The sequence below is a fragment of the Labeo rohita genome, chromosome 23, assembly GCF_022985175.1.
Source record: "Labeo rohita strain BAU-BD-2019 chromosome 23, IGBB_LRoh.1.0, whole genome shotgun sequence".
In the NCBI taxonomy this organism is placed as follows: Eukaryota; Metazoa; Chordata; class Actinopteri; order Cypriniformes; family Cyprinidae; genus Labeo; species Labeo rohita.
This window is the reverse complement of record NC_066891.1, coordinates 13,091,199-13,110,278: the sequence shown is the minus strand read 5'-3', so window position 1 is coordinate 13,110,278 and position 19,080 is coordinate 13,091,199. Positions and strand designations below refer to the sequence as shown.

The 19,080-nt window shown below is 36.4% G+C and overlaps 1 protein-coding gene across 4 annotated transcripts in view; it reads right to left on the bottom strand.

Annotated features, from left to right (window-relative positions):
- Window positions 1-139: 139 nt before the first annotated feature.
- Window positions 140-19,080, bottom strand: part of b4galnt1a (beta-1,4-N-acetyl-galactosaminyl transferase 1a) — a 24,449-nt gene continuing 5,508 nt past the window's right edge. For all 4 annotated transcript variants that reach the window (XM_051095870.1, XM_051095868.1, XM_051095869.1 and 1 more), the window contains exons 2-11: window positions 13,701-13,918; window positions 13,189-13,365; window positions 12,933-13,039; window positions 11,496-11,536; window positions 9,909-10,089; window positions 7,309-7,401; window positions 7,027-7,214; window positions 6,778-6,918; window positions 478-715; window positions 140-374 (exon numbers count right to left, since the gene is read on the bottom strand). In XM_051095870.1, the coding sequence (XP_050951827.1) occupies window positions 160-374; window positions 478-715; window positions 6,778-6,918; window positions 7,027-7,214; window positions 7,309-7,401; window positions 9,909-10,089; window positions 11,496-11,536; window positions 12,933-13,039; window positions 13,189-13,365; window positions 13,701-13,912 (1,593 nt within the window). In that variant the 5' untranslated portion in view covers window positions 13,913-13,918 and the 3' untranslated portion in view covers window positions 140-159. The remainder of the gene's footprint in view (window positions 375-477; window positions 716-6,777; window positions 6,919-7,026; window positions 7,215-7,308; window positions 7,402-9,908; window positions 10,090-11,495; window positions 11,537-12,932; window positions 13,040-13,188; window positions 13,366-13,700; window positions 13,919-19,080) is intronic.

The following is a 19,080-nucleotide window of genomic DNA, read 5'->3' as shown; positions in this document are numbered from 1 at the left end:
AGCACTATTTTCCAGAGACACAAACTTATTTCAGTTAATTTCCAAATTGTTTTAAGATGAAATTAACAATGTCCCAGTTCACGTCCACAATAAAGGCTCGTCTGCTGTTAGAGAGTGTCTTCCATGAAAGTGCTTCGCAGAAGTTTTAACATTTCACATTTAGTCGCTGGTAACACATTTAAAATGATTCTTGAAATAATAAAGATCATATTCATTCAAAGTCCCTTGAGAGGCATCATAACGAAACTTGGAATAGGTTTTGTCAGTCTCCGACTGTCCCCATGGCAACATAGCCTTGATCTTGGATGCATGACTGATAATAATATCATCACAGGAACCCACATGGAGGGAGCTGAGCCCATCAATAAAAAATGCTAAAGAACAACAACAACAACAAAAAAAAGAAACGTCATGGTAATGCACACACAAAATGTCAAATACATACATGCATAATCTACTTTGCATTAGGCTTCTTACCTAAATGGCCAACCCGAGCCAGACGTGGGTCGAAACCCACCTGTCGTATTTTTTCTGAGCGAGCCATGAAGAAATTGATGACGGCATCTGCAACCACGCAATTGGGAAATCCCTCGATAACGTGGTGGAATCCCGTCCTTATGTGTAAGCAATCCCCTTCTTCATCACCTGCGTCTGTGGAGACGATGTGTCGATAGGTGGCAGTGTATCCCGTCACTTCTCTGACAGCTCCCCCCACCTCACAGTGGAAACACAAACCCAGGAAAAAGTTAATGTACTCGTTTTTTAATCTTTTTAAAATATTTATATTGCATTTTATTACATGTCTATACATATCAGTACTTTTAATTTTACATTTAATACGAATATTATTAAACTTATTATAATTAGGGATGGCGCTAGGGATGAGCTAATGGGGATTAAGCCCCGAATGCGTTTTCACGCGCATTAAAATAGTTTTTAGAAGCTCATTTGCTCTCTGCACATCCAACAGTGTGTTCCTACGCTGTCATTGTCACTGCCCACTGAGGCTCATACCTCTGACCGACATGTAAACTGGCCAACCATCCACAAGAAGTTACAGCAGCTGCTTCAGGTAACTTACTGTATAACATATAGCTATAATACTGATCTTGCTAATTTGTCACTGAGCACTATCACTGTGAAACGGTAATGTTTAAACACAGAATTAAATGCCATCTTGCGCGAACACACACGCGTTTAGACGTTTGGTTAGCATATGGTCTGTGGCAGTTTTCTTCGTCTCAGGGCAACAAAGAAATAATCAAGAAGATAATATGAAGTGGCTTAAACTGTAGAGACAATACTGTCTTTTTTACTTTATTCCGCCAAAGAAAATAGTTCCAAATAAAACTATGCTATGGCGTGTTTCCTTACTGAATTAATTTGAATGTCCCAATCATAAAAACTGTTCATGTTTCTTATTTCGTTCCTGAATGAATTAGCCGTTTAAATATTGACTAAAATATTGGCTAAATAACATTATTCTCGTAGACAAAACACATATAGGGACATTTTTGCACCAATATCTTGAATTTTAGGGCATGACTGCATTTGTGGAGTTGTTACCCTGCATCATATTTGTCAACAGTCAACTATAAGATGACCTACAGGTCTGGGGGCGGGGCCAGCGCGTTAACTGCATTATTTTTTCATAACTAGTTAATTAAGTTAACGCGTTGAACTGAAAGCCCTAGATAGGACGTGACGTGTGACCAAGTATAGTGTGCTATACTCGGAATTTGTGCTCTGCATTTAACCCATCCAAGTGTACACACAGTAGTGAACACACACACCCACAAGTACAGCTCACTACAGAGCCGAATGGCCTTCAGCTCCCCCTCTCTGGATGTCCAGCTCCACCTCTGTGTGAACTAAAGGGTGGAGTTATGTTTAGGATAGAGTAAGGGGTAGGATTAGGGTGTGGTTAGGTGTCTATCTCCACCCATTACCTAGAGCTAGAGCTCCAGCTCCTCCCATTTGGCTCTGCAGGGAGCACCCTCTCCACACACCTGGAGCAGTGGGCAGCCATTTTTGCTGCGTTATCCTATTAAAGGTATAGCTGACCCTAAAATGAAAATTCTGTCATTACTCACCCTCATGTTGTTCCAAACAATTAAGAGATTTTTGATGAAACCCAAGAGGTATCTGACCCGCCATAGACTGCAAGGGTCCTACCAAGTTCAAGGTTTCAGAAAGGCAGCAAAAACATTATTAAAATAGTCTATGTGACATCAGTGGTTCAACCGTAATTTCAGAGAGCTCTCGAATTTAATCAAAAATATCTTAATTTGTGTTCCAAAGACGAAGGAACTTCTTGACGACATGAGGGTGAGTAATTAATGACAGAATATTCATTTTGGGGCGAACTATCCCTTTAAGTCAGTGGCTTGCCCCCACCCACTGGTGAGTCAGTGTGTCAACCTCAATCGGAAAATAAGAAAGTGTGGGAGATTTTTGTATATGGATAAAAATTTAGCCAAGTGTGGAAGAAAAATTCATTTTACTTATCTTATGTGCTTATGGAATATTTTGTAAGGGTCTGCTTTATTTAAACCTGCTATGAGAATGACATGAGAGAAGGGTATCAGGGCCCTAAATATGAATATGAAGGACTCTTACTATGTGTGGAAAGTTACCGGTTAGCAGATGTAATTTTGAAGACTGGGGAAGAGATATAAGTTGGAGTGTTTCTGTATGACTGTCTGACCTTCTTTGCAAAGAATACATTTATAAAAGACATTTGACTGAGTTTGTCTCTTACTTTGGTGAGAGTCGGTTTTATTTTGCCACAACACCAAGCAAAATAAAAAAAAAGTTGAAAATATATTCTTTAGATTTGTTAGCAAAGTCAGAGTAATAACAAATATAAGATTTTAAGGTTTAAATATATAAGGTTGTTTAAAGTGCTCCTATTATGTCATTTTAAAGGTTGCTAATATTGTTTTAATAGACTCCCAAAACAGGTTTACATGTATGCAAGGTCAAAAAACACTTTAGTTTTCTCCAAAAATAGATTTAATTTCACCTCATTTCTAAATGATTCATAAACGACTCGTGTGAAGCGGTATGAAGAATCAGTCTCTCTAAACCCCTCCTTTCCATGAGCCCTCACTGCTGTGATTGGTCAGATGGCGCAGTCCTTCATGATTGGTTTACCGCGTACAGCGTGTCGGAGAACGAAACGCCCATTGCCATAACTGACTGACAGCCCTGGATACTTGTCAATAGATAGAAAAGATGGCATCGATTTTACCAGACGATGAAACGGCTGAAGTGGCTGATCGACAAGTTAGCACGGTCTACCGTGGAAAGTGTTCGCAATTTGCTTATGTAAGCGAACCGGGCACACCTTTATGTTGTAAACTTCAACATTGTCGGTTAGCAAGACATGTGCAGGGTTGTTACACAACATAACATACACAGCTACGTATTTTGAACCGTTGCTAGAAAATACAATCTTTGTAGATTCATCTTTTGGAAGTGAATATAAAACAATTTTACACAGCATAGAATACAGCTTCTTCTGTATAATTTACGTGTAAATTTCCATGTGACGTAAACCACATGGAAATTTTACTGTTTGTGGGCGGGCAAGTTGTTTGCGACGTAGAACGTGGGCGGACATTATGCAAATGTGTTACTTTGTGACGTATGGCCGTAACAGAAAAAGATTCGAATTCCTGACGACTCCTTCAGGTAAATGTGAGCCGACTCTTTTTTTTTTTGAAAGACAATAACTTTATTTATTGTGCACTGCCGGTTCATAAGAAAAGACATTACCAAAATCGTTAAATAAAGAAAAAATATAAACTAAACCTCAATTAGTGAAAAAAAGAGAGATTTGTTCTTAACAGTTATATCCATATTATTCCACAAGAGAGTTTTATGTGGTGAGAAATTGTGGATGTAACACAACTTCCATGCAAGAGCCTGCTCATGAAAATTAGCTAATTTAACTGGGAGTTTATTATATTTACATTCTAAGACAAAGGGGAGGCTCCGACTTGATTGAAGATAAAAAAAAAACTAAGGCACAATAAAGGGTTATGTACTGTTGAACCAATGACATCAGCTTCAGAGTGCTGGGTGTCTTTAATCACTTTATTTTAATATTAATCGAATTGGACTCAGGATGACAAATTTCCGTGTTTCTAATGCCATGTCTATGGGAGCGACAATAAATTTGACATTGTTCTCTCTTCTGACTGCCGATATCAGTCTCTCTTAATTTTTCTTCCTTCAATTGAAAGTCGTGAAAACACTATTGTGTAGTTTTTCTTTTGCTATCTGAGCAAATGGGAATGCAAAAAAATATATATTTGTGGTACTCTTTCATCTACTGATCTTGGATTTTACCCAGCGACTTCTGCTATGAGAAACCCGGAAATGTGAGAAAGGTCCATTGGCACTGTGGATTGACATGACCAATGAAATCTTTAGAATCACCTGTGGGGCGGAGTTTGCGTTGAATCGGTTTAGGGGAAAAAACGCACATGTGTGCCCTGTCTGTGGGTCATAAAGCATAAAGCATAAAGCATAAAGCATAAAGCAATTTGTCATAGAGAGCCAACAGTATTCATTGTATATAAAGCCAGGTTTAGTGAAAACAACACTGGTCCACAAGCCAGAGCAGAAGTGAAACGCACAGAAAGAAGTAAAAAAAAAAGGATAGAAAAGTGTAACAAATTTCAGTAACATCTACTGCTGCCTTCCTTGTCGTGTTTGGTGACCCTTTTGTGTATCTGCAGCAGTTTGCATCAGAGCAAAATGCTTTCTTTGATATAAAATAATGAAGCTTTGACATCACCACAGTGAATTTGGGTAGTATTAAAGCAATATTGTGTAAAATAGAAAAAGGTAACAGATTTAATGTTGCCTTGTTGGATTTGGTGACCTTGCTGTTTATCTGCAACTGTTTACATCAGAGCAAAATGCTTTGTTTGATATGAAATCATGAAGATTAGACAATAAAGTAACAATAAAGCCTTTTTTTGTGAAATAAAAGGGGGTAATGGGTTTCAAGATTTGAACTGACAAAAATCTGTTTGTTTAAACTATACAATGCAACAATACAGTTAGTCCACGGTTCAATACGTATCTTGCCACTTCAGTGTGGGGTTTTTTTTTTGCAACATATTAACAAAACACTCCCATAAACCTCTATACGCTGGAAAAAGCATGGTTTAGTATATGTCTGCTTAATTTTTCTTTGGAGAGAGGTATTATTTTTTCGATTTTTACGCAAAATAGGATGGGTTTCATTCATATTGGATGCCAGAGGGCACTCCACATATGCGTCAAAGAAGTATCACTGATGACGTTTCGTTCCAGCTTCTTTAATATGGATAAAGGCAACGCATAAAAACAAGATATAATGTTAAACGTTTTGAATGATGAAATGTAAGGACAATAAATCTCGTGTATTTTCATAAGCCATTGCTAATCGACATACATAGAATATGAGCATAGAATTTATTGTCTGTCTCATTCTGTGATAAGAATCCACATCAGATCACATAAGGAAGTTATTTCAAACACTCCACTGATGTTGTGAATTAAAAACAAGTTATAGTGTTTTTATAACTCTTTTGTTGGACAACAGGTTTAGAAGTTCTTATCATTGTATGTCATTAGAATGGAAGATGCTCTGCGTGTGTTGCTTTTTTAGATAAAAGCAGGGAAGCGGTTCCTCATTTCATCAGGTGAAATCGCAGGCACACATACAGCAAATCCCGAGAGAATAAAACAAGGAAGTTATTTAAATGCAAAAGCGAAAAACCGCAATACACAAGTGTGTATTGAAGCGTGGATGTCGTACCGAACGGTTTGATATTATACTGAGAATTGTGACATCCCTAGTTTAAACCTTGAGAAGTCAAATGATCACACATCCATTGTGTAGCAAACAGCTGCTGATTACTTAAGGGAATTACCCCCACACAATATTGTTTATCTTCATGGTAAAGAGTCACACCCTGCAACTATGCTTGCAAAAACTAGTGTTCATACGATTTCATCAGTACTCCTTATTACAAAACTTATGAAACCATTGCTTATGCGATCTCATTAGTATTCCTTACTACCACAAGTGTCATGCATTAATACTGTAATACGTTTCTGTGTCTGTGCGAACATAAGTAAATGTACACCACAGAGATGCAGAACCACATTTTTTTAAACATAAAAATACATACAAATACATACAAAACAAAAATGTTGTGGTGCTTTTTGAGGCATGTAAACCACCCCCCAGCTGTATGATGCCTCTGCGTTCTATTTTGCATTTTACAATTTTCTGTTTAAGTTATCTTTGAATCTCATTTGCTTGCCACAACCAGCCTAACAACACAAGCTTTGTGTTATGAGGAACATATGCTCTGCATTCTTTTGTCTTCAACCATGTCACCTTTAGTTTTTTCTGCTGTGTGAAATATTAGGAAGTTGTCTCCAAATGTAAGCCCTTGTTTGGTGCACCTTAGCATGTCTTTAATAGTTTAAGAATGCACTAATATAATAAAATCAATGTTATTAATAAGGCGGTGTTCTCTAAGAGGAATTTTAAGACAAAACCACAGCGGCATGATACAAGTGCACAGCTATGTTTCATCCAATGTTTGAGAGATTTTGTAACGTAAAAAGTTTCTTATTCCTCTTTCTAAATCACAAAGGTGTGGCTTCTTATGTAGGAGGAAGAAATGAAGTAGTTTACATTCTAATCATTATTGTCATTAATTCTCATCACAAATGAGAATTACAAAGGACTGAAAAGACTCTCACCAGGTCCAAAGTTGTTCTCTCCAAAATATCCACCATTTTTTCCAGTTTGGTGCTTGAGGTGAAAATAAAGTCATCATCCACCCAAAGCACGTATTTGGTTGCTACCTGAGAGATGGCTAGGTTACGGCCAGCAAACCAGCCCTGTAATGAAGAACAGACAGCACTTGTTTGACCTGAAAAGAAAACATAATAGCTCAAATAGGCTTTGGTGAGTTTATACAAAAGAATATAAACACATAACATCCATACCTTGCCAAAGGGCATTATAAAATGTTCAATGTAGGGTCCAGTTACAGGTTTAGGCTCCTCTGTGTCATCAGCTATCACTATAGTTATAGTGGGGTAGAACTGTCGAATGCTGTTGATCAAATCCTGAAGTTTATCATAACGTAGAAATGTTTTTGTGGCAATTGTGACCAGAGTGCTTATATTGTATTCTGTAAGAAGGGCAATATATATATAAAAAATGAGCACTGTAAAATTTCCAATAAATGTTTATTATGAATTGATTATTAATTATATACGTTTTACCATTTTTGGGTCCAGGATTATAGAATTTGGGCATTGGTGGATGTCTGATCTTAATGGTGAAGGAGGCCTGGAATATACCTGCTTTAAATTGAACTATCGTAGACAAAGGAAAAGTGTTATATAATTAAAAAGCACAAAAAGACTAAATATAGAGATTTGCATGTATTACAGCAGTGGTTGTCAAACTTTTTACACCAAGTACCACCTCAGAAAATATTTGGCTCTCCAAGTACCACCATAATGACCAATATAAAATACAGAAGCTTAGGCTTAATTATTCAGCTACAGCTATGCACAGTTCAAAAACGAGGTAGTTTTATAGTTCCTAGTAAGAATATTTATTATTGTCACCCACTTTAAACATTGTAAATACAGTTTGAACAATAACACTGCACTGTGCTTACATACAGGTTAATAAAAAACTTAAATGATTAAATTAAAATGTACTGTACGGAAAAGTTAAATAAATGCTGTATTTAAAAAGTTAAAAAAAAAAAAAAGTACTGTACTGAAATATAAAGTTAAAAACATACAGTAGGCCTACTCGATCCAAATCAATCAATCAATCAATCAATCAAAAAAAGAATAAATAAATAAAAATAACACAGGCATCATTTAGCCACCTTGCAAACCTTTTAAAGGGGTCATCGGATGCCCATTTTCCACAAGTTGATATGATTCTTTAGGGTCTTAATAAAAAAGTTTATAATATACTTTGGTTAAAAATTCTCAATGGTTGTGTAAAACAACACCCTTTTTACCTTAACAAAATCAACTCTGCAAAAATCATTCCATTCTGGTCGAGGTTGCTTTAAATGTTAATGAGCTCTGCTCGCCCTGCCCCTCTCTTCTCTCTGTGGAGTGACGAGCCTGTTTACTTTAGCCGCATTTAGCCGCGTTTAGCCGCTAAACTTGCTAACTAGCATGTTATTAGGAAAGGCGATCGCAAAGATTCATAAAAAATCCCTTATACTAACTTCTGCTGTAAGTGAAGCTGGATTACGAATGATTCGCGCAATCATAGACCAGATACATGTAGATCGGGAGGCGCATTCCCTTCACAAACAAACGTAATCCACTGCATCTTCAGCGGCTCAGATGTCGGGAGTAAATGACGACCACTATGTTCATTAGTATATCCAGCAACACAACACCTCAATCGCTCAGTCAGAGATATTCTTGTCTAATTTACATCCCTGCTCTGGCATCGAAACAATGGAGGTTTTACTGTTACAGCTGATCTGAGGTAAGACCCTCATGTCAATCCACTATCGTGGGAGCGGCCTCTGTGGGTGTGACGCCACACCCACAGGCATCTGTGAACGGCTCGATTTGAAAAAGGGGATATTATTTTTACAGATTAATTAAAAACCACTGCATGGATTTTTATCATAGGTCAGATGTGTACATACACTGCCAACACACATTAATGTTCAAACAACATGTAAAAATGAACTTTGCATCCGATGACCCCTTTAAAAATGTTTTAACATTAATCAGGGCTCTATATTCATTCTACCCACTGGTCGCTCTTTTGCGACTAGCTTTCTCAGTTGGTCGCAGGAACACATCATTTGGTCCCATTTTTTTCTACAACATGGGATTAATCAGATCATGCTGATGAACTTTTTGATAATTGTTTATATTTATATGTTAACGAAGTGGTTTACAATCAACCAGTTTTTTCATCAGTAGTAGTAGTAGTTGAATTCGCGATCTTCTTGTCACATTTTACAAGAAAAGATAATTGTCTGTTTTGCTTACATCTATGCACCATTCACCTTTTAAAACTAAAATAAAAGATGGATTTGTTGTTATTCTTACTTAAAACGAACAACAACAATACAACAGTGTGCTACAATGACAAATTAGATTGCATAACGTTTATTAACAATAAGGAATAAGATGAGGCATGGCATACACCACATGCTATATTAATAGGCTATATACTGTCTTAATCCTTGTGTACTTTAAATATTTTAATCATTTTATTATTTTACTCTATTTTACTTTTAAATCCTTGTAGATGGCTCTATTCTCAATGTCATTACAACATCATCACAAGAACCTGCTATACGAGAGGACAGTGAACATATGCTGGCCAGATAATGGATATTTGACTTGACCAAATCATTCTCTATGCAGTGCTACTGTACATCACAAAAGGTAATCATAAAGCTGTTTGCTCAGTACTCCAGTTTATTGTAATTGTAGATGGGGTGCGGAACATATTTCTAAACCCAATGTTTAGTCAGGAGAATGAGATAATACATTGTTGTTGTTTGCATAGCTCAAACATCTGCACTCATTATATCTAATTAGTGATGTTCAATTTTGGGTTATTGTCACACTAAAGAAAATAGCCACACTGTAAAAGTGATTTTTGCTAAACTTACTTCATTAAAAAGAGTTAAAGCAACACAATTGCTGAACATTTAGTTTCCACTTAATTTGTCTTCAATCTACCTAAATAAGTAACACTGAAAATTTAGGTAGTCTTTACTCAACCCATGGCATGAAATCTACCCAAACAAACAGCAGATTCTATAGGTTTGGTTTGTTTTTACAGTGTATGGAAAGAATGTGTTCTGTGGTCTCACCTACGTCAGCTGTGTTTGGATGGAACCGTGTGTTTGTGTAGGTAACAAACTCAAGTTGTCTGTTCAGGGAGGCCAGTGATGTGCTTGTAAAACTAATATGCATCTCTCCTTCCCCTTTGACTTGTACTCCATCCACCAGTGCTGCCGTATTGAATGTTCCCATTGTAGCAGTCAGATCTACCTGCGAGTAATATTGTATGAAAAACAAAGCAATGACTTGTAGCAGAAAATGATAAAAATTATAATCTTTTGACGAGGAAGCTTTCTTTGACTCATATACCTAATAAAGGTATAGCTCTTCCAAAAATGAAAATGATGTATGCTATTATGCAAGTCTGCGGTTCTCCCGCGGAATTTCGCTACTTTAACACTCTTACTGCGGGTTCTTTGTCATGTCCGCAAGTTGAAGTGACCCCACTAATGTGACATTTAGCCCCTAGAATGCAAATTTTACCAGGGGAAACCCGCCAAAATAAAAAGTGTACTTTACCCCCTTGAAATGCGACTGGGCTAGTTTTGGGATAGTTTTGAGTAGCAATTGGGCCGGGTTTTGTTCTGAAAACCTGGCAGTCCTGCCCTCCTAACTTCCAGTCCTGTTTATTCTGCATTTGTTCTCATTCTTGTGCCAGATCATTGGTTAAACAAAGCATGTTAAAAACTACATTTAAAGTATCATGAAACCCCCCTGTTTTAGCACTGGTTGCTCAGTTTTGAAAAAGTGTCCAGCTGTAGAAAAGTGAAGAGGGTGGGAAGAGGGGAGAAAACAACCAATAAAACACAGATCTACGACAGACCCTGTTTGAAAAAACAGCATACACTGTAAAAAATAAAAAACACAATTTGTTGAGTCAGCTTAAAATAATTTGTTACCCTGCTGCCTTAAAATTTTTTGTCAACTAAAATAAGTTTATTCACCTTGAAATGTTAAGTTGTACTACGTAACAACTTAGATATTTGTGTTTGCTAAACTTAACCGATGTGTAAATAACCCAGCTGCCTTAAAATTTTAAGTTGATTCAGCTCAAATATCTAAGTTGTCACTTAGTATCATTTAACATTTCAAGTTAAATAAACTTTTTTGAGTTGACTGAACTTAAAATTTGAAGGCAGCTGGGTTACATATTATTTTAAGTTGACTCAACAAATTGTTCTAGCGCGGAAGCTCTTTCATCTCAAAAAATGTGTTTTTGGGTTTCATGACCTTTTAAGTCAGGGGTGCCCAACCCTGTTCCTGGAGATCTACCTTCCTGCAGAGTTTAGTTCCAACCCTGATCAAACACACCTGTCTGTAATTATCAAGTGCTCCTTCAGATCCTAATTAATTGGTTTAGGTGTGTTTGATCAGGGTTGGAGCTGAACTCTGCAGGAAGGTAGATCTCTAGAAACAGGGTCGAGTTTTAAGTCCTCAATCATCCCTTACCACAAAATTTGACAGACCTGTCATTATAAAATAGAGCTGTATTCTGTACCACAGAAGAAAAATGAAATACAGGTTTGGAATGACATTAGACAGAGTACGTAATAAGAGAGTTTTTCTCTTTTTTTTTTTGTAAACTATTCAAACATAAATAATAAATGTGTACTTACCAAAAAAGGACCCTCTTTGGATATTTGGTTCAAACTCAAACCTTAAAAAAAAACACAATAAAAGACTTGCTCATATAAAGATAAACTTGTAAAAAAGATAAAGCTTACATGTTTAGCGAGAAGTGTTTTTTTATTGATCACAATCTTTGATGGACCATCGCGCAGAATTGACCGTTTGGAGTTAAAATGGCAATTGTGTACAAGCCAAACATGTATATTAAAATTAAACATTTTTATTGGTTTCCTGTAAAGTGAAAATTAAAGGATTAGTTCACTTCCAGAATAAAAATTTCCTGAGAATTTACTCACCCCAGTGTCATCCAAGATGTTCATGTCTTTCTTTTTCAGTCGAAAAGAAAGTAAGGTTTTTGAGGAAAACATTCTAGGATTTTTCTCAATATAGTGCACTTTAATAGTGGCCAACGTGTTGAAGGTCCAAACAGCAGTTTCAATGCAGCTTCAAAGGGCTCTACACCATCCCAGCCGGGGAATAAGGGTCTTATCTAGTGAAATGTTCAGTCATTTCTAAAAAACCTTTTTAACCACCAATGCTTATCTTACACTCAGCCTCATGGTTTACGTAATCACGCGTACCAACCCAGTGTTTACAAAGCAGCAAACAAGCAAAAAAAAGTTAAACGCCCTTTACAGAAAAGGTAAAGCAACGATGTCTGACGATTTTGAAAACGGAGGAGAAAATGAGTTTCTCGCCCTACCCCAACTTTTTGAACCGAAGTGCTCAGACAAAGAACTAACCATGCATAGCTTTTCCAATGTGATTATGTAATGCATGTGCATCACAGAGCTAGTGCAAGAGTTTGTGGTTAAAAAGTATATACATTTTTTTATTTTCCTTTAGAAAATGACTGATTGTTTCCCTAGGTAAGACCCTTATTCCTCGGCAGGGATCATGTAGAGCCCTTTGAAGCTGCATTGAAACTGCAAATTGGACCTTCAACCTGTTGACTCCTACTGAAGTCCACTATATGGAGAAAAATCCTGGAATGTTTTCCTCAAAAACCTTCATTTCTTTTCGGCTGAAGAAAGAAAGAAATGAATATCTTGGATGACATGGGGGTGAGTAAATTCTCAGGAAATTTCCTTTAAGTAATCCAATTCAAGACAGATACTATTTTTTAAAAATACTGACACAAATATAATTTAAATCCACATTCTGATTGTAAATTACACATAAAAAAAAATAGAATAAAAATTTGTTTGTTTGTTTGTTTTTTTTCCAATTACATCCATATGGTGAAACCAAATGGTTATTTAACATCTTTATCAATCTGTCAGACAAAAATTCAGTTATATCATGCATATGTGAACACTGTCTCTATTAACATTTACAGCAAAAATAACCTTTGATTAGTGATTCTTGAAGACAAGCTGAGCAAATCTGTTTTTACATATAAAAACATATTGGTTAAATTTTACCAGGAATTAGAATGGACCTTCTTGGTCTGACTTCCACACCCTGTGTAGGGTACTGAAGAGGGCTGTTGGCTTCAGCTAAGATAAGGGAGTCTGCAGCTGTATACGTCCTGAATAAAGAAAATACTTTTAATTTAACAGTAATTTATTCATATCATTCCAATTCCGTCTTTCTCCAGTGAAACAATAAAGATATATTTTAAAAGGTTTCCTCAGAGTGAGCAGAGAAAGCAGAAATATGGTAAAAACGATGCACCACCTCTTACGGAAACTGAGATATTCTTTATTTCTGTATTCCTTTGCTTTTTGCAGGTCTGAATCTTGGAAGGACGCATGTAGCTGGGTAGCTGATACTTGAGGAAACAGCAGCTGCACAAATGGGACATTAATGCCTGGTTTGTCGCCTTCACAAACACACCCGTTATTGGCAAGACTCCTGGTTAAAAGTAAAAAGCATATGAAAATGAAGTGCTAAAATCTAGCCACATTAAATTTTTAATTCAGTGTACTTACAAAAAATAGTGTGAAGTGGAAGAGGTATCACTACTACAGGCAATGTGGACATGATTTGTGAAATATAGTAAGTTTCCTTGTTTTAATTTCAAATAATGTGTTTCTTAAATTCCAGTGGAAATGATTCACAACATATTTGTGAGATGGAAATCTAACGGTTGGTAAAAAACTGCAATGCACTAAAGAAGTGGTTTTGTAGCAAAGCTGCACTGACATACAACGTTTCTGTTTTCCATAGATCCTACCATTTCTACTCACTTTGACATGCTGTCTTTGATGTGGTAAGGAATGTGGTCATTTTTGTGGCCCATGTTTTGTGTCCTTTCCTCCAGCAGCACTTTTAAATGGTCCGGTCCTTGTAGCACGTCAATCGTTGTTACGGTGTATGAGTTCCAGTGGTGAATGAGCACGGCTACGAGCGGCAAGACCACCAGCAAAACTGCCACTGTTTTCTTATTTACACCACGCATAATTGCCTAAAGCACACACAAAAAATAAAATAAAATAATTAGAAGAGAGGTATTGGGTACATAATCGTTTTAGAGCGCCTTCAGGACACTGTTGATATTAATAACTCTTATAATAATTAACCAGTCCTGGCCCTGCTTTGCATTTATCTTGTATTCTGGTCAGCAAAGAAGTCTGCATATCTCAAAGCAGACGATTACATCCAACTAACACGTCAGCTGAAATGCAAAGCTAGGACCTGGTTTATTTCCTTATATTTGAGTTCCTCTTCAGTGCTATGGAACTGAAACTTGGTCAGGTGGAATGTGGTGTAGCAAGACTATTCAAACTCAAAATTCAGTAGTTGCCAGGGATGAGCAGTATTTCATGTTTAAAATAGGGCTGCACGATAGATCAATTATCATGCGCGTTTAGTCAGTAAAGCCGATTAGTAGGGGAGAATTGGGACGAAAGTAACACGGGATGCAAGTAACACAGCAATTTTCTCAGAGCCCTGACTACATTTACTTTCCAAACTATGAGAGCACATTTAGCACACAACCCTTGCTGAGAAATATCATGTGATTTCATCATCGTTTCCAGCGGTTAGGTCTGGAAAGCCGTTTTCAAGTACAATAAGTAAATTATGGAAGCGGTAATTTTTTCAAATTAGTTGTGTTGTGTTTCTCGTTTCATGTGTCACAGTAATGATCAATCTACAGGTTATTTAGTGCTGTAATACATCCTGAAGTTTGAATTTTCAGAGTTTTTCAGTATAATAGTAAATTGGGTTTAAATGTTAGGAGTTCCTGTTATTTTTAACACTTGTAAATTTTGTCCCCCTATAGTGACAACAAGTGTTTATTTTATCCCGCTGCATGCTAATGTGGTGACTTTCTGTGTCTTGCATCATTTAACTAGTTACATGTAACAGAATTACGTAATTTAATTACAAAATAAATGTAATTGTAATTAGTTACAGTTACTGAGAAAAAATGTGTAATTAAATTACAGTTACTTTCGAAAAATGCCAGTGATTACAAAGGGGATTACAAATGAATTTTTTCACACACCCACCCCCACTTACAGACTTAATTGACTTCTTTCGTAAATTGCACTGACTGCTCTAAAATGAGACACCAATGTTTCAGGAGTTTAGGACACAGAATAGGACACATGCTTATTCGATAACTGTTTTATTTCCTATTTACAGTCATGTGAAAAAGTTAGGACATCATATTGAATTACATGGTTTTCTGTATCAGGACATCATTAAAAAAAACTGGTCCCTGGCTGGTCTTAAAATTTCAAAAATAAAACCTCAGATGAACAACACCACATGATAAATTGTGCCGTGTCATTATTTACTGAACAAAAATAAAGCCAAAATGGAAAAGCCATGTGTGACAAAGTTAGGACACCCTTACTGTTAACATTGAAATTAAGAGGATAAATAACAGTCAAGCACTGCTAATCAAATACCTTTGATGAACTGATCATCAGCAAGTCTGAGCAGCTCTATAAAAGCATAAGATTTGGCAGTTTGCTGGTCTGGAGCCTTCAGGTGTGTGTTAACACAATGCCAAGGAGGTAAGACATCAGCAATCATCTTAGAGAAGCACTTGTTGCTGCCATTAATCTGAGAAGAGTAATATGGCCATTTCAAACAATTTGAAGTTTATTCACTCGTGAATAAAAAAACATTTAAAACAGACACCTCTCCTTCCAGGAGTGGACGTCCCAGAAAATTCACCCCCAGATCAGACCGTGTAAAGCTCAGAGAAATGGCAGACAACCCAAAAACTACACCTCAGACTCTACAGGCCTCAGTTAACATGTTAAATGATAAAGTTCATGACAATACCATTATAAAAATATGGGACAAAAATGGCATGTTTGGAAGGCTTGGCAGAAGAAAGCCTCTTTTGTCTAAAAAAAAAAAAAAAACACTGCAGCACAGTTTAGGTCTGCAAAGTTGCATCTGAACAAAACACAAGTCTTCTAGAATAATGTCCCTTGAACAGACGAGACCAAAGAGGAGATGTTTGGCCATAATGCACAGCGCCAAGTTTGGTGAAAACCTAAAGAGCATATCAGCACAAACACCTCATATCAAAAGACAAGCATGCTGGAGGGGGGCTGATCATTTTGGGCTTGTTTTGTAGCCACAGGACCTGGGCACCTCACATTCATTGAGTTGGCCATGAACTCCTCTGTATATCAAAGTATTCTAGAGTCAAATGCGAGGGCATCTGTCCGACATCTAAAGTTGGGCCAAAATTGAGTCATGCAACAGGACAATGATCCCAAGCACACCAGCAAATCTACAACAGAATTGCTGAAAAGAAAAGAATCAAGGTGTTGCAATAGCCCAGTCCACGTCCAGAGCTCATTCTGAATCAAATGCTGTGGTGAGAGCTGTGCATAAGCAAATGCCCACAACCTCAATAAACTGGAGCAACGTTGAAAAGAAGAGTGGTCCAAATTCCTCCAGAGCGATGTGAGAGATATTTCAGAAAAAACCCAGAAATATAGAACACAAACATATATTTACTTTAAACAACACCAAACTTCAACACGCTTTACAATACAACTATCTTGGTCTAGTTTTAACTCCCACTGGAAATTTCAATTTGGCAATAAAACATTACTTCTAAAAGCCCGCAGGGCACTGCATGCCATACGAACAAAATTATTCAAAATAAACATCCCTATTAGAATTTGGACAGAGATTTGTCATACTGCCTATTGCCCTGTATGGAAGCGAGATCTGGGGCCCAACGAGTAACTACAGCCATAAAGATTGGCACAAACACCCTTTAGAAGCTCTGCATGTAGAGTTCTGCAGAAGTATCCTTTATGTCCACAGAAATACGCCTAATAACGCCTGCAGAGCAGAGCTAGGCCGTGTCCCCCTAAATCTAATCATTAAAAAAAGAGTTTTAAAGTTCTGGATCCACTTGAACTCTAGTTCTGAAGATTCTCTTCATTATAAAGCACTACAAACACAAAAAATGAGTGCTAAAAAAAGTCATCTGTGTGTAATGGTGTCAGATCTAACTAACAAAGCTCTTAATATCAACAAACTTGAAAAATATGGAAGAATCAAAGAAATTATGAATGAAGAGAAGGAGACATACATACAACATTGGAAAGAACAAACTAAAGAACAAAGTCGTCTCCAATGTTATCTGAAACTCAACAGAGAGTACGGTCTGGCTGACTATCTGGTCTCAGTCAAGAATATAACACACAGACATTTACTGACGAAATACAGACTGAGTGACCACCAGCTGGCCATAGAAAAAGGACGACATAAAAAGACGTGGTTACCTAAAGAAGAACACTTCCTCCTCCACTGTGACAAATACACATCCTTAAGAGACTCACTCTACAGTCAAATACAGCAGATCATTCCTGAGTTTCAGTCACTCCATGAAAATGGCAAATTAATAATATTACTTGGTGAAGGACCTACTTCCTCTTTGGTAGCACATCATATTTATAAATGCCACAAACTAAGAAGTAAAGAGTGAACACATCTGTATTAGTAGAACCTTTAATGTTTATATGAATATATATATGGATGTATTTTATATGTATTTTGTTTATTTATGGATGTATGTTATATGTATTTTTGTTTTGATTTGTATTTGCTATGTACAATGCTTTGGCAATATGTATAAGTATGTCATGCCAATAAAGCAATATGAATTGAAATTGAATTGAATTGAATTGAAATTGAATTGACTGATAAAGTCACAAAGAAAATGAATGCTTCAGGTTATTGCTGCTCAAAGTGCATCTACAGGCAATTGACTCATAGGGTGTCCTAACTTTGTCACACATGGCCTTTGCCTCTTGGCTTTATTTTTGTTAAATAAATAATGACACAATGTGATATGTCATGTGATGATGTTTATCTGAGGATTTATTTTCCAAATTTTAAGACCTGCCAAGGACCAGATCATTTTTTATTATGTCCTGATACACAAAACCATGAAATTCAACAGGGTGTCCTAACTTTTTCACATGACTGTACGTTTATGCATAAACTTCATTTTTTAAGATTGCTTGATTCTGATTGGTCAGTCATGACATTCCAAGGTATGTTATTCCCCAGTAACAGCTGGTAGGAGCTAATAACTCGGACTCATTTGGGGCAACTTAAGTCAGTGCTATATGCTTGAGAATTTTTCTTGGCGGAAGCTTCGTGTTTGCTTAGCTAATAAAATTCAATATTAATTCAATATTATGTGGACAATTTCTTAATTCTGTCATCCTGGTATCATGGACTCGCTCTGTTGTTTCATACAAACGCAGCTGCTGCCATTTTTTTTTGTACACTGTAATGGATTATAACTGACAAACTAGTAATACTTCCTTAATTATTTATGTGGTGAAACGTTGTGTAAGAAAACTGGTATGACCGGACTGTATTGCTAAAATGTCTGGTGTGAACTTGCCATTTGCTAGCAACTGATTTCTTCATGGAAGCTTTGCGTTCAAATATTTCAACTCAGATCAGTGTTTCGTGTCTAATTATTTTGACACAAAACATTAAATAATCTATCAAGCAGTTGTGTAATAAGTGGGATAATGTTGTTGATAATGTAGCCAGTTAGGGTTAGGGTTATCGCAAAATAAAGATGTATGTTATCCCTTACTTCTTATAATCTTAATTCAAGTGATGAAGGATTTTAAAAGTTCATGAGAGGGCATTTCTGGACATAGGCCTATGTGTCAGGAACATCAGTCTCAGGGCATATGCTACATTGCATTTACCTTAGTCATATTTAGGTTTTAGCCATACTTTAGCTTTTCCATCTTCACCTGTGAATTTGCAGTGTTTCCAGATGTTTTTATGCATATTTCGAATTTATGCATACAAAAAAACTGGATGGAAACATGAATAGGCCTACTGTTACATTATGTTGAGAATTTATATTATGCTGATTTAATTTAATTTTCATATCGTTCATTCTGTTAAAAAATGTTTTATAAAAATAAACTGAATAAATAAATAAATATTTTAAACAATTCAAGTTTGTCTACTTGGGTTTTGAAAGATTTGATTAAACTTAAATTTAAAAAGAAAATGTAATAATTTTTTCCAAAGATAAAGGACAAAATATGTTTGGAGTTATATATTAACAAGGTCATAGTCATGTATATTTAATAAAAACAAGAG